This window comes from Eschrichtius robustus, chromosome 19 (genome assembly GCF_028021215.1).
Source record: "Eschrichtius robustus isolate mEscRob2 chromosome 19, mEscRob2.pri, whole genome shotgun sequence".
NCBI classification, from domain to species: domain Eukaryota; kingdom Metazoa; phylum Chordata; class Mammalia; order Artiodactyla; family Eschrichtiidae; genus Eschrichtius; species Eschrichtius robustus.
This window is the reverse complement of record NC_090842.1, coordinates 18,700,618-18,727,186: the sequence shown is the minus strand read 5'-3', so window position 1 is coordinate 18,727,186 and position 26,569 is coordinate 18,700,618. Positions and strand designations below refer to the sequence as shown.

General features: G+C 42.1%; 1 protein-coding gene and 1 pseudogene across 1 annotated transcript in view; both read left to right on the top strand.

The window, feature by feature from the left end:
* Positions 1–26,569, top strand: part of CDH3 (cadherin 3) — a 105,773-nt gene that overhangs the window by 3,628 nt on the left and 75,576 nt on the right. The window contains exon 3 of the mRNA XM_068528385.1: positions 722–775. Within this exon, the coding sequence (XP_068384486.1) occupies positions 773–775 (3 nt within the window). The 5' untranslated portion in view covers positions 722–772. The remainder of the gene's footprint in view (positions 1–721; positions 776–26,569) is intronic.
* Positions 18,329–24,826, top strand: LOC137753525 (NADH dehydrogenase [ubiquinone] 1 alpha subcomplex subunit 12 pseudogene; annotated as a pseudogene).

The window sequence follows — 26,569 nt, the reverse complement described above, 5'->3', positions numbered from 1 at the left end:
CACTTCTCTTGGGTCAAGTTGGAAATGATGTTTCTAAATGATAAGAGGAGACAAGGCATTGGAGGGCATGGGGCCTTCTTTTCCAAGCTGGTGGAAGTGAAACTATTCATAACTTTTCTTAGGGGCAGTTTGATGATTATGTGCCAAAAGCCTGAAATGCCTGCACATCCTTTGACTCAACGAATTCCCTAGGAATTTGTCCTGAAGCAGTAATTGGTCAAAGATGAGGAACGTGTTTGGTGGTGGGGAAACAAAAATCACACCTAAGTATCCCACTTCAGGAGATGGAATACTACATATGCATATGCTATCTTAAGAAAGATGCTCTAGGGAATTCCCTGGCAGTCCAGTCTTTAGGCCTCCGTGCTTTCTCTGCCGAGGGCCTGGGTTTGATCCCTGGTGGGGAAACTAAGATCCCACAAGCCATGCACAGCGAGGCCAAAAAAAAAAAAAGATGTTCTATAGAAGGATTTCTAATGCTAGGGAAAGATATTAATAATTCAGTTAAGGTGAGGGGAGGGGAGGAATCCATTATAAAATGATGGATACGGAATGATCTCATTTTTCTAGGGAAAAAATATGTATGAAGGAAATCACTGGGAAAATACAATGATGTATTGAGTGCTTGCTATGGGCCATACACTGTTTTTAGTGCTTTTTATAGCCTCGTTTAATTGTCACACAACTCTGAGTAGGTGCTGTTATTATTCCCATATTACAGGTGAAGAAACTGAGGTCAGAGAGGTGAAATGAGCTGCCAGAGGTCACGCAGATGGTGAGTGATGAAGCCAGGATTTGAAGCCAGGTGCTGGCTCCAGAGTCACCCAAAATAGTCCCCATGGTCACCTCCATGTTTACATCTGAGGAGTGAGACCAAGATGATCCTTATTCCCTTTATCTGTATTTCCTGATTTTTCTACAATTAATATTTTAATATTTTTAAAAGCCCTCTTGTAGTGGTTGGTGCCTTTGAAACTATGAAAGAGGAGAGAGTTTTGGGGCGGAGGTGTTGTGTAGAGAAAAATCAGGAACGGGATGGGGCTTGGCTCACCTCAAACCCTACCCAAGCCCCAAACCCTCTCTCTTTTCATTCTCAAAAATATCAAGGAAGTCAAAGGTCTGATATCTGCTGTGTGACCTTGGACTGGTTCCTCACCCTTTTGGAGCCCTTTTCCAAATACGTCACATGGATTGAATTTCTGGAGAAGCCTCCCTGTCCTCCTCCCCACCCCCAGCCCTCCCAGCACCCTGAGTGAGATGTAAGGAGGAACAGCCTTGCCCAGTGGTTCTGAGAAGGAAAGGAGAGAAAGGGACAGGGAAGAGCACGGGGCCGGGGGCGGGGGTCAGGTAGGGGGGTTGCAGAGAGGAGGAAGCTGGTGCCAGAGGTGCAGCAGGGAGGGACAGGTCTAGGGAGGGGTCCCCTCCTGTCATCTCCTCTCCCCTGGGGCTTTGAGGAGTGACTTACCCAGTCTCTGAATGTAACTCTGGGAAAGTCTGTGCTGCAGTGAGCACTGGACAGGGAGTCCAAAGACCTGGGTTCTGCTCACACCTCCCCACTGGTTACCTGTGTCCTAGTCAGTCCCATTTCTGAGCCTTGGCTTTCTCAGCCATTGAAGAGGCAAATGCCTGGCTGGTTGTGACAACATGAGGAAAGGTGCTTTGTGAGAGGCTAAGCAACTGTGTGCTATGTCAGGGGTCAACAAACTACGGCATTACTTCTGTGGTTCCTTTTTAACAGCTTTATTGAGATATAATTCAAATACCACACAGTTCACGCATTGAAAATGTACACTTCAGCAGATTTTAGTGTATTCACAGAGTTGTGCAAGCATCACCATGATCGATTTTTCGTCATGCCCCAAAGAACCCTTTAGTTATCACCTTCCCCCGCCCCAGTCCCCTCAGCCTCAGGCAACAACTGCTCTGCTTTCTGTTTCCAGAGACATTTCATATCCATGAAATCATACATATGCCATCTTTGTCTGGCTTCCTTCACTTAGCATGTTTTCAAGGCTCATCCGTATTGTAGCATATATCAAACTTTGGTTCCTTTTTATGGCTGATCAATATTTCATTGTATGGTTATACCACATTTTGTTTATCCATTCATCAGTTGATGGACATTTGTGTATTTCTTCTACTTTTTGGCTGTTATGAATAGCTATAAACTTTGATGTACACATGTTGTGTAGATTTATGTTTTCATTTATTTTGGGTATATACTTAGCAGAATTGCTAACTTAAATAGTAATTATGTTTAACATTTTGAGGCAACACCTGTTTTTTTTTTTTTCGTTTATTTGTTTATTTATTTTTGGTTGCGTTCAGTCTTCGTTGCTGAACACGGGCTTTCTCTAGTTGCGTCGAGCGGGGGCTACTCTTCGTTGCGGTGCGCGGGCTTCTCATTGTGGTGGCTTCTCTTGTTGCGGAGCATGGGCTCTAGGCACATGGGCTTTAGTAGTTGTGGCGCACGGGCTCAGTAGTTGTGGCTCACGGACTCTAGAGCGCAGGCTCAGTAGTTGTAGCTTGCGGGCTTAGTTGCTCCGCGGCATGTGGGATTTTCCCACACCAGGGCTTGAATCTGTGTCCCCTACATTGGCAAGTGGATTCTTAACCACTGCGCCACCAGGTAAGTCCCAACACCTGTTTTTATATAGTCCAGGAGTTAAGAATGGTTTTTATGTTCTTAAATGGTAGGGAAAAAATCAAAAGAAGAAGAATATTTTATAACGTGAAAATTATACAGAAGTCAAATTTCAGTGTCCACAAAGAAAGTTTCACTGGACAGCTGCTTTCATTCATTTATGTATTGTCTATGGTGCTTTTGCATTACAGTGGCAGAGATGAGGAGGCCCATTTGGCCTTCAAGCCTAAAGTATTTACTATCTGGTCTTTTATAGAAAATGTTTGTCGACCCCTGAACTGTGTGTTGGTATTATTAATTATTGTTTGGTGGAGGCAGCTTGGGTATGCTGCCTTGATTGGAACAGGACTCAGGTTGCCAGGTCCTGGCCTATGAGCATAAAGGGATGAGAGCTCCTATCTAGCCCCATTTTCTGGATTGAGAAACTGAATCCTGCAGGAGGGCTCAGGCTCATGCAAACTGAGGGGGAAGTGAGGGCCTAGCTTTCTTTTACTCCTTGGCAGCCTCCTCACCTTCAGCTAAGAACACCCAGTTGTGAATAATTGATGGCTAATGTTTGCAGATCACTCCATGTTGTCAGAGTACTTTGATCATCATTAATTAGTCAGAACCTGGCTCTGGCTGTTGCCTAATAAAACAAAAACATAAGTGGCTTTGATGTCTCCATTCCTAAAACCGAAGGTTCCATCTCCATAGCCAGGCTTTGTACCCGCAGATTCTTTCTCTCTGCCCATCACCTCATCACCTCTCAAAGACCTACTGTTTTGGCCTGAAAGTCAGGTTTCCTGAAGGAAGGAGGGCAGTTCCAGGGTTGGAGGCCAGTCCTCATAGCAGAGAAGTCATGTCCCCTCTCTGCCCCTCAGTGTCTTTGTCGGGAAGATACGAGTAATGATGCCTATCTCTGGGGTTGTTTGTATTCATAAAAGTGTTCTGAAAGGAACCCTCATACACTGCTGGTGGGTAGGTAAAATGGCACAGCCATTGAGGGACCCTCCCAGTTCCTCAAATGACTAAATGTAGAGTTACCATATGGCCCAGCAATACCATTCCTATGTATATACCCCAGAGAAACGAAAACGTGTCCACAGAAAATCTTGTACACAAATGTTCGTAGCAACATTATTCAAAATAGCCAAAGAGCAGAAACAACCCAAATGTCCATCAGCTGATGGATGGACAAATAAAATGTGGCACATCTTTACAATGGAATATTATTTGGCCATAAAAAGTAAAGAAGTATTGATACACGCTACAAAATGGATGAAAACATTACATTAAGTGAGAGAAACCAGACACAAAAGGCCACATATTGTATGATTGCATTTATGCAAAATGTCCGGAATAGGCAAATCCATAGAGTCAGAAAGAGATGAGTGGTTGCCAGGGGCTGTGGAGGATATGGAGAGTGACTGTAAATGGACACAAGGTTTCTTTGTGGGGTGATGGAAATGTCCTAAAATTGAACATGGTGATGGTTACACAACTCTGTGAATATATTAAAAAACATTGAATTGCAGACTTAAAATGGATGAATTTTATGGTACGTAAATTATACCCCAATAACACTGTTTTTTAAAAGTGCCCTGAAAACTGTAAAGTGATGAGTATGGTGTTACTCACATGCATAACAGATGACCTGTCATAATGGATGGAGCTGAGTATTCTGACCTGTCAGTTTAGGGTAGTTCCTAAGACTTTTGAAATTGGAGACACCTGGATATCTTCCTGTACATTATCTCAGGCAAGTCATTTAACTCTGAGGCCATCTGTAGAATTGGGACAGTAGTCTCTGTCTCTTAGGATTGTTGTGACAATTAAGTGAATACTGTAGGAACATGCTGAGCTTGGTACTTGACACCTAGTAGATGCCTAGTGAATGATGATGACTATTTCCACATTGAGTTACCTGACTCCTCCCAGCCATCCCAGGGAGTGAGTCCGTGCTCTTCCACTTTCCTCAGAATCTACTGTTTCCAAATCTTGCCTGATCATAAGAATTACCAGGAGCATCTTTTAAAAATACAGATTCCAAGGCCCCACTTCGGACCCATTGATAAGAATCTGTATTTTTAAAAACTCTCCAGATGAGTCCTATAATCAGGCAAATTTGGGAATAAGGCTGGTCCAACCTGGAAACATTTTGCTTCTCATTTATACCCTTCCACAAACCCTTATTTTCCGTCGTTTGCTGTTTCACCCTGACGCGCTTTTCTTTGCCAAAGATCCCTCTATTTAAGAGCTCATGCTCTTGACTTCAATAATAACGCCAGCATGAGAGTTTATAATTTCCTCATACTTTAATTCAGGGCAAAGATTGATAACATTAACAATAACAGCAATAGTGAACCTACATGTGTTTGGCGCTCTGCAGGGGTTTCCCAGGCACCTTTGTGTCCTCACAGCAGCCTCGTGAGTGGATTTAAATAAGTTAAATAACTTCTCTCTTTTAGGAGAGAAAGTGGCAGAGTCAAAATTGAATATATTTATATAAAGCACAAAATTAGGCAAAACTAATCTCTGTTTTAAAAGTCAAGATAATGATTACCCTTGGGTGGGGGGTTAGGGACTGATGGAGGTCAAAAAGATTCTTCGGGGGCAGGTCATGTTTTGTCCCTTATTCTGGGTGTTGGTAGCACGTGTGTTCATTGTCACTTAGGATCTGCTCACTTTTCTGTATTTGTGTTATACTTCAATGAAAAGTTTAAAAACATAGCAGTACTATATCATCCTAATTTTAAAAATATGTATGTATACATTTGCACAGAAAAAAGAATAGAAGGAAACTAAATCGAGGGACATTTTATAAAATAATTGGCCTAGATCATAAAAAATGTCAAGGTCAAGAAAGACAAAGAAAAAGCAAAAGGATATATACTGTGTAGCACAGGGAATTAAACCCATTTTCTTGAAATAACCTATAATGGAGTGTAATCTGCAAAAATATTGAATCACTGTGTTGTACACCTGAAACTAACACAATATTATAAATCAAATACACTTCATTTAAAAAAAGAAAGAACGACAAAGACTGAGACACTATTCCAGTTTAAAGGAGGCTAAAGTGATAGGACAGCTACATGCAGTGCAGGATCCTGGTTTAGATCCTGGACTGGGAAAAAAATTACATACACACACACACACACAGACACACACACACACACACACGGCTGATTGATAAATTTAAATATGGACCACAGATAATAGTATTGTTACAATGTTAAATATCCTGAGTTTGCTCTTTGTACTGTGGTTATGGATGGGCATGCCTTTGTTTTTAGGAAATACACACTGAAGCATTTAGGGGTTAAAGACCATAATGTCTCCAATTTAATGTCAAATTGTTCAGAAAAATGCATACACACATATAAATAATTACATGAAGAGAGAAAATGAGAAAGCAAATGGTAAACAACTGGTTGATATAGGTAAGGAGTTTCTGAGAGCGTCTTGTGCTAGTCTTTCAACCTTTGTATAAGTTTGAAGTTACACTTGTCCCTTGGTATCCACAGTGGATTGGTTCCAGTACCCCCCGCAGATACCAAAATCCACAGATGCTCCAGTCCCTTGTATAAGATGGCTCACTATTTGCATATAATGTACTCACATCCTCCTATATACTTTAAATCATTTCTAGATTACTTATAATGCCTAATACAATGTAAATGCCATGTAAGTAGTTGCTGGGCACGTGGCAAATTCAAGTTTTGCTTTTGGAACTTTCTGGACTTTTTTTTCAAATATTCTGAATCCGTGGTTGGTTGAATCCTTGGATGGGGAACCCATGGATATGGAGGGCTGACTATATATCAAAATTACAAATTACAAAAAAAATGGGAAGGGGAAGACAGCCACATAAACTTTCACTCTTCTGGGATTAGTACTAAAAATAAAATAGTACTAATTTTTCAAATAGCCTTTAAAAAAGTAATAAAATAGTGGTACAGTTTCCAGGAAGTGAAAGAAAATGGAAGGAAACACACCAAGTGTCAGCTGTGCCCAGGTGGTGCTGTGCCCTGCTGGTGACATGCAAGACTTAAGGCACTAGGTAGCTTGGATTTGAATCCAGACTCTGCTGTTTACCAGATGTGATAGCCTGGGTGATTTACTTAAATTCTCTGTGCTCCTGTTTCCACCCCTCCCCTATGCAGTGGGGCTAGCAGTTCCTGCTCATGGGGTTATCACATGAGTCATGGGAGTATGAAGCATTTGTGAGAGTGTGGGCACGCACTGAGGCTCATGTAAATATCAGCTATAATATCTGGTTGGTGGGATTATAAGTGGAAAAGTCTATGCATTTTCCTTTGGTTTGGTTTTGTTTTTATTGACATTAACATTATATTACTTTCAGGTATACAACATAATGATTTGTTATTTGTATATATTGTTAAATGGTCCCCACAATAAGTGTAGTTCATATTCATCACCACACATAGTTACACATTTTTTTCCTGTGATGAGAAGTTTTAAGATCTACTCTTAGCAATGTTCAAATATGCAGTACAGGATTATTAACTATAGTCACCATGCTGTATATTACATCCCATGACTTATTTATTTTATCACTGGAAGTTTGTTCCTTTTGACCCCCTTCGCCCATTTCACCCACCCCCACCTCTGGCAATCATCAGTCTGTTCTCTGTATCTATGAGTTTGGGTTTTTTGTTTTGTTTTGTTTTTAGATTTCACATATAAGTGAGAACACATATTATTTGTCTTTCTATGTCTGACTTATTTCACGTAGCATAATGCCCTCAATCTGTGTATTTTTTAAACTGTGTCAACACACAGTAATTTTGTAATCAGAGCAACAACAAAACATCAATCTGATGGCTCAGCTTTTCCCTCTTGGACCTCTCTCTATCTCTCCTCTCCCCCGACATCCTCCCCCTCAGCCCCCTCCCCTCTGCCCACCAGATTGCATTCCTCACTTCTTTTCCCAAAGAACTATAATTAAGGTTTTACTCTGTAATTGCCATTTCATGGTTCCCAATCTGAAATCATGCTTCCGCTTGGCCTGGTTTCCATCTCCTTCTCAGCCTTGGGAAGCAGAGGCAGGATTCAGCAGAGCCCAGGATGTGCCTTGTGCTCTAAGAATGACTGAGCTCTAGTTGTTGAATTCACTCTAGGAGTGAATATTCAACAACTGCGTGTGCTCAGCCCCTTCCCTACATTACCTTGTTCGATCTTCCCAACAACCCTATGAGGAAACTGAAGCTTGGGGAGGTGGAATAAATCATCCAAAGGCCTCACAGATAGTTGGTGGAGCTGGCATTTGAATCCACTTTGACCTGGCCTCAAAACTGGCAGATGATACTCCTACTTCCTCAACTGACAAGTATATTCTGAACTCTCCACACCAGGCATCAATGCTCTAGTGGTAGTTTTATATCAGAACTGGCCATGCTCATCCCTCCCTGTATCCTTACCCTTTGTAATGTGACTTTGCAGCTCCTCCCTCTAAAAGGTGGAGTCTGGGACTTCCCTGGTGGCACAGTGGTTAAGAATCCACCTGCCAGTGCGGGGGACACGGGTTCGAGCCGTGGTCAGGGAAGATCCCACGTGTCGTGGAGCGACTAAGCCCGTGCACCACAACTACTGACCCTGTGCTCTAGAGTCTGCGAGCCACAACTACTGAGCCCACGTGCCACAACTACTGAAGCCCGCGCGCCTAGAGCCCGTGCTCCACAACAAGAGAAGCCACCGCAATGCAAAGCCCGCACACCACAATGAAGAGTAGCCCCTGCTTGCTGCAACTAGAGAAAGCCCGCAACTAGAGAAAGCCCGCACACAGCAATGAAGACCCAACGCAGCCCCAAAAAATAAATAAAATAAATTCAAAACAATAAAAAAATAAAACGTGGAGTCTATTTCCCCAGGCCTTGAATCTGGACCAGCCTTGCTTTGGCCAGTAGAATGCAGCAGAAGTGATGGTGGACCACACCTAGGCCCCGAGAAGCCTTGTATGCTTCTGTTCTTTCTCTTGGCACACTGCCTCGTTCATGAAAACAAGCCCAGGCTAGATTGCTGGAACATCATGGCCCAGTCACGCCTGCTGCCCAGCCAAAAGCCAGCCAACTGCCAGACGTGAATGAGACCATCCTAGACCTGCCAGCCACCCGCTGACCTGCTTGCTAACTGACTGTAGATACATCAGTGAGCCCAGGTGAGATTAGCCAAGCCTGCTCACAGCAGCAGAACCACCCAGCTGGCCCACAGACTCATGAGCAATTGTTTCAAGCCACTGAGTTTCAGGATGGTTTATTATACAGTAATAGCTAACTAATACAGCCCTTTAAAGAGGAGACAAAGTGGGAGGCTGTTGAGATGACTCCAGTGTTCTAGAGGAAAGAATTCTGACTTAGCAAACATCTATGTAATGTTTACTGTGTGCTAAGTATTTTAATTTAACCCACACAACAACTTTATCTCCTACAGATGAGGAGACTGAAGCAGAGTGGTAAATAATTTGCTCAGAATCTCATAACTAGTAAGTGGCAGGCATTCCACCAATTGGCAGGCATTCCGCCAATTAGCAGGTCAAGATGTGGGAAGCAGGAAGTGGAGTCCAGAAAGCTACCTTGTGAGCCCTCTGGGGGCAGAAGATGGGCATTCAGAAACCTGATGATGGAGGTACTTCCCCACTGAGCTCAGTCAGAGAGTGGTACTCTGGGGAAATGGGTTGCTTAAAGAGACAGAATAATAATAATTCAATTTATAAATATTGGTTCTTTTCTTAAACCTTATTTATATTTATTAAGTAAATAAGAATCAGGAGCAAACCAAAAGGTACAGAGTTAGATGCTGTGTTAGTCAGCATTCTCCAGAGAAACAGAACCAATAGGCTGTGAATATATAGAGAAAGAGATTCATCTGAAGGGATTGGCTCACACAATTGCAGAGGATTGGTGAATCCAAAAATCTGATGGGGGAGACCAGTTAGGTGAGGACTCAGGAAAGAGTTGTAGTTCGAATCCAAAGGCAGCCTGCTGACAAACCAGGAAGAACCAGTGTTGCAGATGAAGTCCAAAGGCAGTCTGCTGGCAGAATTCCCTCTTGCTCAGGGGAGGTCAACCATTTGTGCTCTTCAGGCCTTCAACTGATTGGATGAGGCCCACCCTCATTATGGAGGACAATCTGCTTTACGCAAAGTCCACCAATTTAAATGTAAATCTCATCCAAAAACACCGTCACAGAAACATCAAGAACAATGTTTGGCCAGATGCCTAGGCACTGTGGCCCAGCCAAGATGACACATAGCATTAACCATCACAAACGCCAAGAGAGGTGGTTAATGCCACTGAAGAGCAGAGTCAGAGCTGGCAGAGAAGTGACCTCTGGACTAGCCACATGGAGGTTGTTGGTGACCAGAGTGGATTCACTGTAGTGGGTAAGTCAAGATTAGCTGGTGGGGGTTGAAGAAAGAAGGAGAGAGGAGGGACAGAAGTGTGGGCAGAAGCTCTCTTGTGGAGGGAAAGCATGGCATGAGGCAGTAGCTCGAGGAAAAAGTGAGGGTTGTAGGTGGGCTGCCTAGTTTGCTTTTTCTAATGGAGATGCTAGAGCAGTGTATTTTTCAGATTGTAGGTTTTGATCCTTCACTGGGTCAATTCAGTGAGTGATAACCAGCGCTTAAAAAAAAAAAAAAGAAGAACAGAAAAGAAGCAATAGAACCCATCATACGTAATAAGAGTAAGCATTTTTTCATGAAACTTTTGTGTCCTGACTTCTAACACCATAGATTAGTTTTGTCTGTACTCAACTATATGTGACTGGAATCACAATGCTATGTACTCTTCTGTGTCTGGATTCTTTCACTCAACATTATGTGCATGAGATTCATCCATGTTGTTCCTTGTCGTTGCAGCCCATTCATTCCCATTACTGTGCAGTGTTCGGGGTGAATGTATCAATTGATTTATCTATTCTGCTGTTGATGCCCTTGAAGAGTATGCAGTCTTGGCAATGGTGCAATAAACAAAAGCAATAATGGACAGCAGGTGCTTTTTCAGTGTTGTTATCTGAGTCACCAGGCCCTACCCACCTGGGGGTAAAGAGTCGCCATGATACGTGTAGGACACAGAATAGGGATGATTTGGATGAGAGGAGCTGAGGACATGACCAGAAACGTAGATGCTTTCCCAAGTTCTCATAGCTCCTTGGGATTACCTTTATCCTACCGTTACCGTGCATTACAGAAAATATCTGTTCATTGTCTGCCTCCCCACTAGGTGGTGGAGGAGACTAAGTCTTAGTCATGGCCAAATCCCCATCCCTGTGCCAAGCCTGAGACTGGCACACAGTGGGCACTGGGGAAATGCTTGTTGAACAGGACTAGGTTTGGGTCAGTCCCAAACCGTCATTGCCAGGCTAAAGAGTTTGGACTCAGTACTCAAAGGCAGTGGGACCCATTGAAGGTTTTTGAGCATGAAGAAGTTATAATCTATAGAGTGTTTTAGAAAAATTAATCTGAGCAGCAGCAGCGGGGAGGAGGGTGTTTTGGAGAGAGGGAAACTTCAGGTGGGGCAGGGGAGGGGGGCTGGTTATAGAAAGGACAGTTAAGAAGCTCTTGCAGAAATGAATAATGACCTGAATTAGGGTCGTGGAGGAGGGAACAGAAAAGAATAACTTGGGCCACATTTCTCTTTTCAAAATATGGAATATGATCTCATTTTTATAAAACCATACATTATTTGTACGTCTTATAATATATGCAAAGAATATTATAAATCACTAGGCTTGACACTAGCCAGCCAAAGAGGCTTCTAGGGAAGTGGTGTTTGTGTGTGTGTGTGTGTGTGTGTCTGTGTGTGTTTTAATAAAACCATGAATTATTTTCCATCCTTACTAAAAACCCTGTGAAGTAGGATGTTGTTAGCTCCACTTTATAGATGGAGAAACTGAAGGTCAGAGTTTGAATCACTTGCTCAAGGTCACACAACCAGTATTCTTCCCACTCCAGCAGGCCTTCCCCAGAGACACTCTGAAGGAATAATCAGGGCGCCTTCATGATTAATTGGATGGGGGAGGGGACGAGAGTACAAAGAGAAGAAGGGATTAAAAATGCCTAGGACACTTTGAGCCTGACCAAGTGAAAAATAATCAGCAAGTCAGGAGGGAGTGCCAGGTTACTGTGGGAAGGTTTAAGCCAAAGGAATGAATACATAATGATGGAATTTGGTGCATCAGATCAGGGCTTAGAGGAAAGTCCATAAGTGCACTCCTTGTTAGCTGGCCTTGCCACTGAGCACCTGAAGCCCCGTAGCAAGTGGACATTTTAAAGAAAAAAATTTCAACCTCACACTTCTAGGCAAATGGTGTAGTCCTCTGAGTGCTTGGGTCCTTCTGCATCAGCAGCTTGTACTTTCTGTGGCTCTATGTGGCCCGACTGATTGACCAGGCTTAAAAGGCCTGCTGATGAATTTGAAATCTCAGACTTCCAGCCTCTATAGGTCATCAGTAAAGACCAAAAGGCCTGGCATGAACGTGAGGTTATTATTCACCTAAGAAGTCGTTATAAACCACAAGAACGCAAGCCCAGCAGGAGGGAATGGCTGCCCAGCTCCTTAGGCACACCGTGTCCTCATGCATCCATCCAGCATGATTCATAATTAAATCTGCAGCAGGCAGGAGGCAAAATAGAATTTCGCATAAACCTGTGTGGGAGAAGCACTTTGAATACAATTTAATTTTAAAGTTCTAGAGCTCCAGAACTTGAAATGCTTGTGACATTTCAAGTTGAGGTTGTTTCTCCCTACCCTTCACTGGGACCATCTCCAGGGAGGGAGATGACACAAAGGGAAAAAAGTTGTTGGGTCACTAAGTGTATTAGTCAGGGTTCTCTAGAGAAACAGAACCAATAGGATAGGTATAGGTGTACAGAATGAGACTTACGATGAGAGATTGGCTCACATGATTATGGAGGCCAAGAAGTCCCACGATCTGCTGTCTGCAAGCTGGAGGCTCAGGAAAGCCAGAGATGTAGTTCCAGTCCAAACCCAAAGGCCTGAGAAGGGGAGGAGTGGGGAGGGGCAATGGTATAATTCTTAGTCCAAGTCCAAAGGCCGAGAACCAGGAATTCAGGTGTTCAGGGGCAGCAGAAGATGGATGTCCCAGCTCAAGCAGAAAGCAAATTCACTCTTTCTCTGCTTTTTTGTTCTATTTAGGCCCTCAATGGATTTGATAATATCCACCAGCATTGGTGAAGGCAATCTTTTTTACTCAGTCTACTGATTCAAATGCTAATCTCTTTCAGAAACACCTAGAAGTAATGTTTTACCAGCTATCTGGGCATCCCTTAGCCCAGTCATGTTGACACAAAATTAACCATCACACTAGGTAAGGTGTAGTTTTGGAAAACTGGCACTGAAGATGCCGTATGTTCAGGTCCCATGTATGTTTCCAGTTAAATATATCATGAAAAAAAAAAAAAAAAGCCAGCATATGGGCAAAGGATCTAAAGAATTCACAGAAGGAAATTCAAATTGTATGTAACTATATTACAGGCTCACCATGTTGCACAACTGCAGGGGGCAGCACTCCCACTGAATTCTATTCACAGAGATGCACATTGTAATGGTCTGTAAGAGAGGATGCTCATCAGCCTCTCCAAAAATAAGAGAAATGCTAATTAAAACGATAAGGTAATGTTTTTCATTTATTGAATTGGCATAGCTCAAAGAGTTGCTAAGATCCTATGTTGGTGGGAGTGTAATTTGGTACCACCTCTATGGAGGGTGTAGTGAATACTATGGATTGGCTCTCTCAACCTGGGTCATTTCACCCTCTTCTAGTTGGTGATGTAGGAAAGCTGACTCCTACAGTTCCCAGACTCCCCTGCCCTTAGGGTTCCACCTGCCATGAATGAGAATTCCTGTTGCTCCACATCCTGTCAGCATTTGGTGTTATCAGCATTCTGGATTTTGGCCATTCTAATAGGTGTGTAGTGGTATTTCATTGTTGTTTTAACTTGCATTTCCCTCATGACGTGATGTGGAGCATCTTTTCATATGCTTATTTTCTGTCTGTATATCTTCTCACATCTTTTGCACATTTCTTAATTGGGTTATTTGTTCTCTTGTTGAATTTTAAGAGTTCTTTGTATATTTTGGATAACAGTCCTTTGTCAGATAAGTCTTTTGCAATACAGTCTGTGACTTGTCTTTTCATTTTCTTGAAGGCGTCTTTCACAGAGCAGAAGTTTTTAATTTTAATGAAGTCCAGCTAATCAGTTCTTTCTTTCATGGATCATGCTTTTGGTATTGTATCTAAAAAGTCATTGCCAAAACCAAGGTCATCTAGATTTTCTCATATGTTATCTTCTACTAGTTTATAGTTTTGCATTTTACCTTAAGGTCTGTGATCCATTTTGAGTTACATTTTGTGCAGAGTGTAAGGTCTGTGTCTATATTCTTTTTTTTTTTTTTATGTGGATGTTCAGTTGTTCTAGCATCATTTGTTGAAAAGACTGTTGCTTTCTCCATTGTATTGCTTTTGCTTTTCTGTCAAAGGTTGGTTGACTATATTTATGTGGGTGTATTTCTGGGCTGTCTATTCTATTCTGTTGATCTATTTGTCTATGCTTTTGCTAATACCACACTGTCTTGATTACTGTAGGTTAATGTTAAGTCTTCAAGCAGGGTAGTGTCAGTCCTCCAACTTTTTTCTTCTCCTTCAATATTGTGTTGGCCATTCTGGGTCTTTCGCGTCTACATATAAACTTTAGAGTCAGTTTGTTAGTATTCACAAAATAACTTGCTGGGACTTTGATTAGGGTTGCATTGAATCTATAGATCAAGTTGGGAAGAACTGACACCTTGACAATATTGAGTCTTCCTATCCATGAACATGGAATTTCTCTCCATTTATTTACTTCTTTGATTTCTTTCATCAGAATTTTGTAGCTTTCCTCTTTTAGACCTTGTACGTATTTTGTTAGATTCATACCTAAGTATTTCACTTTGGGGGGTGCTAATGTAAATGGTATTGTATTTTTAATTTCAAATTCCACTTGTTCATTGCTGATATATAGGAAAGTGATTGACTTTAAAAAAAATAATAACCTTGTGCCCTGCAACCTTGCTATAATCACGTATTATTTCCAGAATTTTTTTTCCTTGATTCTTTCTGATTTTCTACATAGATGATAATGTCAGCTGTAAACAAAGACAGTTTTATTTCTTCCTTCCCAATCTGTATCCTTTTTATTTCCTTTTTTTGGTCTTATTGCATTATTTAGGACTTCCAGTATGATGTTGAAAAGCAGTGGTAAGAGGGGACATTTACCTTGTTCCTGATCTTAGTGGGAAAACCTCAAGTTTCTTACCATGAAGCATGATGTTAACTTCAGATGATTTGTAGATATTATTTGTTCAGTTGAAAAAGTTCCCCACTATTCCTAGTTTACAGAGAATTTTTCTCATGAATGGGTGTTGAATTTTGTCAAATGCTTTTTCTGCATCTATTGATATTATCATATGATTTTTCTTCTTTAACCTGTTGATGTGATAGATTACATTAATTACTTTTCGAATGTTGAACCAGCCTTGTATACCTGGGATAAATCCCAATTGGTCATGATGTATAATTTTTATACATTATTGGATTCAATTTGCTAATGTTTTGTTGAGGATTTTTGTGTCTGTGTTCATAAGAGATGTTGTTCTGTACTTTTCTTGTAATGTCTTTGGTTTTGGTATTAGATTAATGCTGGCCTCATAGAATGAGTTAGGAAGTAGTCTCTCTGCTTCTATATTCTGAAAGAGATTATAGTGAATTGGTATAATTTTTTCCTTAAATGTCTGGTAGAATTCACTGGTGAATACATCTGGGTCTGATGCTTTCTGTTTTGAAAGGTTATTAATCAGTTACTCAATTTCTTTAATTGATATAGTCCTATTCAGATTGCTCACTTCTTCTTGTGTGAGTTTTGACAGATTGTATCTTTCAGGGAATTGTTCCATTTCATCTAGGTTATCATATTTGTGGGCACAGAGTTGGTTCATAGTATTCCTTGATTATTTTTAATGTCCCAGGGATCTGTAGTGATGTCCCCTCTTTCATTTCTAATATTAGAAATTTGTATCCTCTCTTTTTTTTCTTAGTCTAGCTAAAAGTTTATTGATTTTACTGATCTTTTCAAAGAACCAGCTTTTAGTTTTGTTGATTTTCTTTATTGATTTCCAGTTTTCAATTTCATTGATTTCTGCCCTAATTTTTATTATTTCTTTTCCTCTCCTGATTTTGGATTTAACTTTCTCTTAGGGACTTCCCTGGCGGTCCAGTGGTTAAGACCCTGCGCTTCCACTGCAGGGGGCACGGGTTTGATCCCTGGTCGGGGAACTAAGAGCTCGCATGCCGTGTGGCGCAGCAAAAAAAAAACAAAACAAAACAGTAATTTTCTCTTATTTTTCTGGTTTCCTATGGTAAAAGCTTAGATGATTGAATTTAAATCTTTTTTTCTAACATATGATTCAGTGCTATAAGTTTCCCTTTAAGCCGAATTTTGCTGCATCCCACAAATTTTGATGAGTTGTGTTTTCAATTTCATTTAGTTCAAAATGTTTTAAAATTTATCTTGAATTTTGACCTGTGTGTTATTGAGAAGTGTGTTGTTTTATCTCCAAGTACTTGGGGATTTTCCAGCTGTCTCTCTATTATTGATTTCTTGTTAAATTCCATGGAGTCTGAAAGCAGACATTGTGTGATTTCTATCCTTTTAATTTTAGTAAGATGTGTTTTATGGCCCAGAATGTGGTTTGTCTTGGTGAATGTTTCATATGAGCTTGAGAAGAATATATATTCTGCTGTTGTTGGATGAAGTAGTCTATAGATATATATCATATTGATGATGATTGTTGGTGTTGCTGAGTTTAACTATGTCCTTACTGATTTTCTGCCTGCTGGACCTATTTCTGATAGAGGAATGTTGAAGTCTCCAGCTATAATAGTAGATTCATCTATTTCTCTTTACATTTCTATCAGTTTTTGCCTCACATATTTTGATGCTCTGTTGTTAGGATCTATATGGTAAGGATTGTTATATCTTCTTGGAGAATTGATCCCTTTATCATTATGCAATGCCCCTCTTTATCTCTGATAACTTTCCTTGCTCTGAAGTCCAAAATCAATATAGCTACCCCTGCTTTCTTTTGATTAGTGTTAGTATGGTATATCTTTCTCCATCCATTTACTTTTTTTTTAATTAATTAATTTTTATTTTTGGCTGCGTTGTGTCTTCGTTGCTGCGCACAGGCTTTCTCTAGTTGCGGTGAGCTGGGGCTACTCTTCATTGCGGTGCTCGGGCTTCTCATTGCGGTGGCTTCTTGTTGCAGATCACGGGCTCTAGGTGCGCAGGCTTCAGTAGTTGTGGCATGCGGGCTCAATAGTTGTGGCTCGTGAGCTCTAGAGCGCAGGCTCAGTAGTTGTGGCGCGCGGGCTTAGTTGCCCCGCGACATGTGGGATCTTCCCAGACCAGGGATCGAAACCGTGTCCCCTGCATTGGCAGACGGATTCCTAACCACTGTGCCACCAGGGAAGTCCCTCAAACTATGTTTTTGCCTTTTAGTTTGAGACTTTATATATATATATATTATATATATATATATATAATATATATATATATAATATATATATATATATTATATATATATATTATATATATATATAGGGACATGATGTATTGGGTAGAAGGAACTCCTGTAAATAGGCTATGAGGTGGTAGGGTGTGGGGTTTGGAGAAGCATTCTGTCCCTAGTCCCATGATTAGGTCTTAGTGTTTTCATGAGCCAGTACATCTGGACTGTGAACTTCAAGTGCTTCTCAGTTGTTCCCCCCTTAGTTGGGGACATGACGGCTGGGGTGGACTGGAGTTGGGCATTTCCCTTCTCCCACGTGGAAAGCTGGAACTGGCTGGAGTTGTATATTTATTTTTTAATCATAATACTTTCTAAAAATAAAATAACCCTCAACACCCCTCCCCCCCACCCCAAATTTGGAGAGTCCTTTCCTCTTTTCTTATTTTCCTCTCTCTCTTACTGTCTCCTCCATGAGAATCAGCTCAGGGGCTTTGGCAGGATTGTGGTTGGACTGACCTCAATTTCTCTCTCCAGAAGTTTCTGTGAAATGAGAGGAAAAGGCCTCAGCAAATCCCCCAGCACTGGTTTGTGAGAGGAGAGCGTATTAGTCAGGCTTTCTCAGGCATCAAGGCAGAATCCTGCATGCCCAGATGACAGTGTGGGAGCAGTGAGGGTTTATTGCCGGGATGGATGGGGAGGTGTGGAAGAGCCAGAAACTGCTCCCCAGGCCAGGGTATCCCGCAGGCAGCGTGGAGCACTGAGCTCCACCGCGGCATCACCGGGGACATCTGGGCGCAGCTGCCCTGCCTTCTTCTCTGGTGTCTGTGCTTCCTCAGGGAGCAGTGAGGCTGCTCCTCTTCTCCTCAGTCACATCAGTTCTGAGAGGATCTCAACCCACTGCCTGAGCTGCCGTGTTGTCTCATGACCCCACCATGACCACTCAGGCCGTGACTGACTGAACCGGGAATGGACAGCAGATCCAGGGGGGCACCAGCTGGGTCAAGCCAATCACATTCCCTGTCCTGGAAATTTAGGACCTGGAGATAAAGTCATTTAGATGACAACGTAACATGCATGAAAGGAAAGGCTGTGGAGTGTCGGAGCTTCGGAGGCCATGGCGGGTGAGGTGAGGGAGAGGGAAGGGGTGGCCAGAGGAGAGGCGGACATGAGAGAGCCTGGTAGCCCTGGGGGCACAACGTTGGTTCTTGACTTTCTGGTTCTGGTTCCTTATAGCCAGCCTTGTCATCTTCTCTCATTGGACTCCCCGGAGTAAACCTCTCTTTATTTGAGCTGACTTTGACTCTGATTTCATCAGACTGTACCATCCTCTTCCCCTCCTTATGGCAGACATCTACAGACACTGGGTCACTCCTCTTTCCGTGAAGGTTTTTAACTTCTGGATCACTGTCCTTCTGTCCAACACCAAGAATAATAATTTTTTAATCATTCCGGTATTAACAATGAAGATGACCCTTGAAAACATCATGCTAAGTGAAAAAAGCCAGTCACAGAGGACCGCATATTATAAAGTTCCAGTGATATAAAATGTCCAGAGACAAATCCATAGATACTGTAAGTAGAGTAGTGGCTGCCTAGGGCTGGGGAATGTGGGGAGATAGGAATTGATGGTAAAGTGGTATGGGTTTCTTTGGGGAGTAGTAAAAATGTTTGAAAATTGATTTAGTGATGGATTGGCCCAACTCTGTAAATATGCTAAAAACCATTGAATTGTACACTTTCAATGGATGAATTATATGATATGTGAAGTATATCTCAGTAAAGCTGTTTTTAAAAACTGCTCAGTTCCCTGATCTTTTTTCCCCCAATAAACTTTTCCTCTACCTCACCTCAGCCACTCACTCCCATGGCCATAGCCTTGACCTTATCATTCCAATAGTTTCAGCCCCTCCATAGTCTCAATTTCAAGCATCCTGCTTACTAATTGCCACCTCCAACTCCAGCCCGCTCTTTTACTATTCCAACTCCAGCAATTCTTTGACCCTTTTGGAACCTGCCATCCATTTATCCCACCACCTTTCCATTGTCTCTTACCCTTATCATTTCTCACTTCCCTCTTTGTGTGGCTTAAATTCCATCGTCCAGCATTACTGTCATTCTTTTATGTATATCCTCAACTTCTTTGCCCCTCTGCTGTATTCACTTGGAAAAAAAAATTGTTAAATCCAACTCTTCGACCCTGCACCTGCACCCACGCAGCTGAATAGGGCTGAGGAAAACTCAAAAACTTCTTATTTCAAATGCCTGACCATTAACTTCAGATGGACCCCCCCACCCCGGGTTCACTTGGCAATCTTCCTGTATTTCTTAGACCATTCACCGTCCCACTCTCCTAGAAGGTTATTTCACACCTTTTTCCTTTCTCGTCTTCTTTTTTTTTAATATAAATTTATTTATTTTATTTGTTTTGGCTGCATTGGGTCTTTGTTGCTACATGCGGGCTTTCTCTAGTTGCGGCGAGCGTGGGCTACTCTTCGTTGCGGTGCCCGGGCTTCTCATTGCGGTGGCTTCTCGTTGCGGAGCACAGGCTCTGCACGCATGGGCTTCAGTAGTTGTGGCTCGTGGGCTCTAGAGCGCAGGCTCAGCAGTTGTGGCGCGTGGGCTTAGTTGCTCCGTGACATGTGGGATCTTACCGGACCAGGGCTCGAACCCGTGTCTCCTGCATTGGCAGGCGGATTCTTAACCACTGTGCCACCAGGGAAGCCCCTTTCCTTTCTCTTCTAATTTACAACACTTCCTCTGCCCCCTGTGTTCACTTTCAGCTGATGACTTCATTAGAAGAGAACTTCCACAAGCTCCCACCCCCTCACGCACCTACTTTCCAGCATCTATGCCCCTGTGCCCTGCCTTCATTCCTGTAACAATGACTGTTCTGTCTGTGCTCCTTTTTGAAGGCCAACCCCTTACTTAACGCTAGATCCCAGCCCTTCTTTCCCTCTCAGGCCGTTGTGTTCATAATCCTTCCCCTAACTTGCTCCTGCATCATCAGTCTGCTCCACCCACTGAATTTTCCCAGAAACCTTCAGTCTTGCTGTAATGTGTCAATGTTAAAAAAAATTAAAACCTATCTTGGGGATGGATAGATAGATAGATGGACATATATGTGATAAAGCAAGTATAGGAAAATGTTAGCAGAAGAATCCAGGTGGTGGGTCTATGTGTTCAATGTATAAAATTCTTTCAACTTTTTAGTGTGTTTGAAATTTTTCATTAATAAAATGTTGGGAAAAAATTCCTATCTCGACCCTACATCTCCCTCTTGCTTTTATCTCATTTCTCTGCTCCCTTTCCCAGCAGAACTCCTGAAAAGCTTGTCTGAACATGTGTCCCATCTTTTCTTTTACCAACTGCAATCAGGCTTTTGCCCCAGCAGTTCACCAGAATGTCTCTTATAAAGCTCACCAGTGATTTCCACTGTAGGAAATGGAGTGGTCGTTTATCAGTCCTAATCTTGCTCAGTCTATCAGCTGCAGAATTTGACTCCATTAAGTTACTCCTTGCTCCTTACAAAACTTTCTTTCCTTAATTCCAGAATGGCACTCTCTCCTCCATTTTCTCTTATCTCCTTAGTTGACTTTGTTGGTCTCTCATCTGTCCAGCCTCTTAAGGTTGAAATGCATCAGGACTTAGTTCTTAAAACATTTTCTCTATCTACAATCCCTCTCTTGTTTATCTCCTGCAGTTTCATGGATCCAATTACTATAGGATTATTCCCAAATTTATACTATCCCTAGAGTGAACCCATCTCCTCTATTCCAGACTCATTTATCCAACTGCCTGCTCGACATCTCCACCCAGATGTCTAAGAGGTATCTCAGACTTAATGTGCCCACAAACTAATTCCTCATTGTAGTAGTTGTTATAATAATAGTCCCAGTGAATCACACCTCCCTTGTGTCCGTGCCTGTTTGCAGTGTGAGCATTAGTTTCTTCACACACACTCCCCACCCCTGAACCTGGGCTGGCCTTGTATCTTGGCTTTGATCAGTAGAAAGTGATGGAGTATGAATTCCAGAACCTAAGCCATAAGGGGCTTTGCAGCTTTTACTCTCCCATTCTGGAACACTGAGGCCACCATGGCAAAGACGTCCAGGCTAGCCTCACTAAAAATGAGAGCCCCTGTGGAGAGCCGAGTGAGGCACCCCAGCCAGCAGCTGGTCCTGGCTCCAGCCATGTAGAGGAGGCCGTCTTGGACCTTCCAGCCCCAAACGGGCTATCAGATAACTCAACCACTTGACTGATCCCAGGCAAGATCACCAGTAGAACTGCCAGATTGCCAACCCATGTAGTCAAGAGAAATCATAAATTGTTGTTAAACTACTAAGTTTGCGCTTTTTTTTTTTTTCTGCAATAGATAACTGAAACACCGCTCTTGCCACTATACCTGCTCCTTCACAGCCTTCATCTCTGTAAATGTCACCTCCATTCTTCCAATTGCTCACACCAAAAAACTTGGAGTTCCTTGATTCCTCCCTTTTTCTCATCTAATCCTTCAGCAAATGATATATCATTACCTTCAAAATGTATCCAGACGCCTATACTTAACCACCTCCATTGCTACCACACTGCGCCAAACTGCATCATCTCTTGCCTGGATTACTGCAGGGGCCTCCACCTTGGTCTCTCTGCTTCCATCCTGGCTCCCCTCCACTGTGTTCTCCAGCCAGCAGTGAGCGATCCTTTTAGAGTTTAAGTCAAATCCCATCACTCCTCTGCTCAAAGGACTCCAGGGACTTCACATTTCACTCAGAGTAAAAGTTAAAATCTTTACTGTGGCCTCAAGACCCCACATGATTTGGCCTTCTTCTCTCTCCCCCTTGTTCACCCTGTTTCAGCCACTGTAGCCTCTTTTCTGTCCCTTAAATAAACTAATTGGCTTCCTATCTCAAGCCCTTTGCACTTACTCTCCCTTCTGTGTAAATGGTCTTCCCCAGAGACTCACATAACTCACTTCACGTGTCTGCTCAGATGTCACTTTATTGAAGAAGCCTTCCCTGGTCATATAGAGCCCACTACTCCATCCCAACCCAAACCCCAAGCTCCATCAATTTCTAGCTCTCTTACCCTGTTTTGGACTCCTCCACAGCAGTCAACACCACCTGACATATTACATTTTTCTTTGTTTGTTTTTTATCTGTTTTCTCCCATTAGAATATAAACTCCATGAGGACAGGGACTTCATCTGGTTATTCACTCCAGGATCTCCGGTGCCTATTACCTATCAAAAAGAACGTATTCGATATAGTTTTGCTGAATGAATGAAAGCAGAAGTGTATTGTATTAGTTTTCTATTGCTGCTGTAACAAACTACCACAAACTTGGTGACTTAGAACAAATTTATTATCTTATAGTTCAGGAGATCAGAAGTCCAAAAAAAACCATGTCTCGCCTGGCTAAAATCAAGGTGTTGGCAGGACTGCATTCTTGCCAGCGAAGCTGTCAGGGAGAACTCGTCTCCTTACTTTGTCCAGCTTCTAGAGGCTGCCCACATTCTTTGCATGATGACTTCCTTCCATCCTCAAAGCCAGCAATGATTGATTGAGTCTTCCTCACAGGGCATCATTCTGATGGCTTCCATCATCACATCTCCTTCTCCATCTCAGGCCCTCCCTCTTTCATGAATAAAGACCATTGTGATTACATTGGGCTGACCCAGATAATCTAGGATAATCTTACCTTCTTAATATCCTTAATTTAATCACATCTGCAAAGTCCCTTTTGCCTTGAAAAGTAACATAGTGACAGGTTCCAGGGATTAGGATGTAAACATCTTTGGAGGGGTGATTATCTTGCCTACCACAGGTATTTACCAAGAAACTAATGAAGCTTCAATTCAAGCCCACTAACACAAGCCCCTCCTAAGACCCAGGAAAGGGCCCTAGTGATCTGTTCACATGGTCATATGTTTTTTTGAAAATTTACAAAAGTAAGATATTTTAACTGTAATTGGTTAAGTTTTCTGTTTCTTTCCACTCTGACTTCCCCTCTGTTGTACTGTTGCTCCTGTTGGGTGGCATTGGCATAGACCTGGGCATCTGGGGGATATAGTCACTAAGAGGAAGTTGAGTTGGGTTTAGTGAGATGTGTTTATGTGGTTTGTAGTAACTTCCATGTATAGTTAAGTTAGTGTTAGCCTTCCTGGTACAGTAGTGGTTTCCAGAAATACTACAGCTGCCCAATGTTGTAATGTAAGGTTGCAAGGCCAGAGGTCCTATTGTGATATGAGCAGATCCTATGGCATCTGGAAGTATGTGGTGGTAGAGAAAACAAGATTTCAAATGTAGAGAAGCAGAAGCTAGTCTGTGGGAAATTCTTCCATTCATCAGACGTATAAAATGGTAAGCAGACAATTTTAGTTCTCATCACTGTGTAGCCAAAGCAGAAGTACTTTCCTGTCAAGAATATACTGAGTAATGCAATATGTAGTAGATCATTTGGAAAGATGTTCACAGTCATTCTTCCCGTCACTGCACAAATGCCTTTTGCAGTGTGACATTGTTGCTCTTTCCCTCAAGATGTGGAGTCTGTCCCCATCTCTTGGCTGGAGCTGGCCTTGTGACTTGCTCTGACTAATAGAATGTGGCAGAAATGATGTGGGAGTTTCAAGCCTAGACCTCAAGAGGCCTTGCAGCTTCTGCTCTCAGCCTTTACTGTATAAAGAAGCTCTCCCATTGCTGTATAAAGAAGCCCAAACCAGCTTTCCTGAGGATAAGAGGCCTCATGGAGAGAAGAACCCAACCAAGAGCCAACACCAACCACCAGACATCTGAGTGAGGCCATCTCAGTCCATCCAGCCTCAGTCCAGCCAGAAGATGACTATCGCTGCATGACTGATCCCTAGCAGAAGAACCATCCACCTGATCCTGGTCTATATTGCTGACCCACAGAAACATAAGTGAATAAAATATTTGTTGTTTTAAGAACTGGATTTGGGGGCAGTTTGTTACACAATAATAATTAACTGATGCACAGCATATACATACAAATACACCATACATTTCTCTTTTTTATGAGGATCTGGTGAAATAAAATTTATCAGAGTTTCTGTGTTTAAATCTCTTGCTGTTTGACATAATAGACAGACATTGATGAAAATAACCTAAAATTTATAACGTGCATATGAGGACATCAGTGTTCAACTGGTTAATGAGTATCATCAATTCAAAGATTAGTCACTAAGCATGGGCTGCAGCAGGTCAGTGGCCAGGGCAGCCTCCATGGCTATCTACAGATTTTCTTCAGGACAAATGATGTGAGGGTTGGTACATTAGTGGGGGAAGACAGAAATGGAAATAAATACTATGAAGACAGCAAGAAGTGTTTTGGCTGTCACCAGTGGGTTATATATACTACTGAAATGAATGGCAGAAACACATTCTGGGATGTGGATGGAAGCATGGTGCCCCCTGAATGGTATCGTTGACTTCACTGTATGAGTGATGATCCTCCAACAACAAAACCACCTATTGCTTGTACATTCATTTGGACAAACCATAAATTCAACATGAGTGGCACTCCACAACAATATATACCTTATTCCACCACTAGAAAGAAGATTCAGGAGTGGGTCCCACCTTCAATACCTTACAAGTAAAGACAATGAAAAACAATTTAAACATGTAAAATATGGGTCTTTTTGTGTAATTGCACCGTTACTGCTTACTGTTAACTTGATTAAAATTGTTTGATTGAAAAAAAAAAGAAAAAAGATTAGTCACTGCACAAGAAAATGCAAAGTGCCCTGAAATTATTCAGCTTACATATGAAAGAAATCTGATAGGCATTTTCCCAAATTTGACAATCTAAAATTTTACTCATTTTTAAAAATTAATTAATTAATTAATTAATTTTTGGCTGCGTTGGGTCTTCGTTGCTGTGCGTGGGTCTTCTCTAGTTGCGGTGAGCAGGGGCTACTCTTTCGTTGCGGTGTGCAGGCGTCTCATTGCGGTGGCTTGTCTTGTTGCGGAGCACAGGCTCTAGGCGCGTGGGCTTCAGTAGTTGTGGCACGCGAGCTCAGTAGTTGTGGCTCGCGGGCTCTAGAGCACAGGCTCAGTAGCTGTGGCGCGTGGGCTTAGTTGCTCCACGGCATGTGGGATCTTCCCGGACCAGGGCTTGAACCCCTGTCCCCTGCATTGGCAGGCGGATTCTTAACCACTGCGCCACCAGGGAAGCTCTAAAATTTTACTCATTTTTTAATTATAAAAATACATTAAAAATTCTTAATATATGTAAAAGAATAAAACTTCACTCATCAAAAATGAGAAATAAACTCAACAGGGAGTATTATAAAATCATTGTCATATGAAGAGATGACTGAAGAGTTTGCAGCCAAAAAATGCATGAAAAAAGGTATCAGAGAAAGGTGTCAACACAATCAATTAATAAAAATAATATTTTCTGAATGTTTGTGATGTTTGTGGTATTTACCACTTTTTTAAAATTTGTGGTTTGTAGTGATTTATTTTCTTATTCTAAATAAATACTAATTTAGGTATCTAATTTTTTTTACTTGAAGTTTTGTGAGGTTCTTTTTTCCTTAAGGGGACCTCCCCAGTTGTACCTTGTTCAGCCCCCTGAAACGTGGATCTGCCTGTGAATGAATGAATGAGCCCAAGTTCTAGTCCACAGAAATTTATGCAGAAAGAACCCCAGGGCCTCTTCCTCAGAAGGAAGCTCTGGATGTGATAGTCTTAGTCACTCTTGTGTACCTGGCATGTCCACAGGAGAGGCAGATGATAAACACAAATGTGAGGCTTTTCGAATGTCAATGTTAACCCAAAGTGCAGCTTGAAAGGACCTTTCGGACACTACCTCTATGTAAGAGATTAGTTGGCCTGAGATTTTGGGGCAGGGAGCAAAGAACCAGAGTGTCCCCAAGACCTATTTGCATCAGGAGAGAGAAACGGAGGAAAGGGAGCGACTTGGGATGGGCTGAGCTAACCATGCAGCTTGGTTAAATATCTGTTGAGCATCTGCTACATGCCAGGCACTGTTCCATACTCTGGAACAAAACACTCAAAAATCTCTGCCCTCCTTGTGCTGACATGGCGGGTGTGGGGACGGCAGTGTAGGAGGAAGGAAGAACAATAAACACTTTAAAAAATGTGTATAGGGGACATCCCTGATGGCGCAGTGGTTAAGACCCCACGCTCCCAATGCAGGGGGCCCAGGTTTGATCCCTGGCCAGGGAACTAGATCCCGCATGCTGCAACTAAGAGTTCGCATGCCACAACTAAGGAACCTATGTGCCGCAACTAAGGAGCCCGCCTGCCACAACTAAGACACAGTGCAATGAAATAAATAAATTTTAAAAATAAAAATAAATAAAAAGGTATAT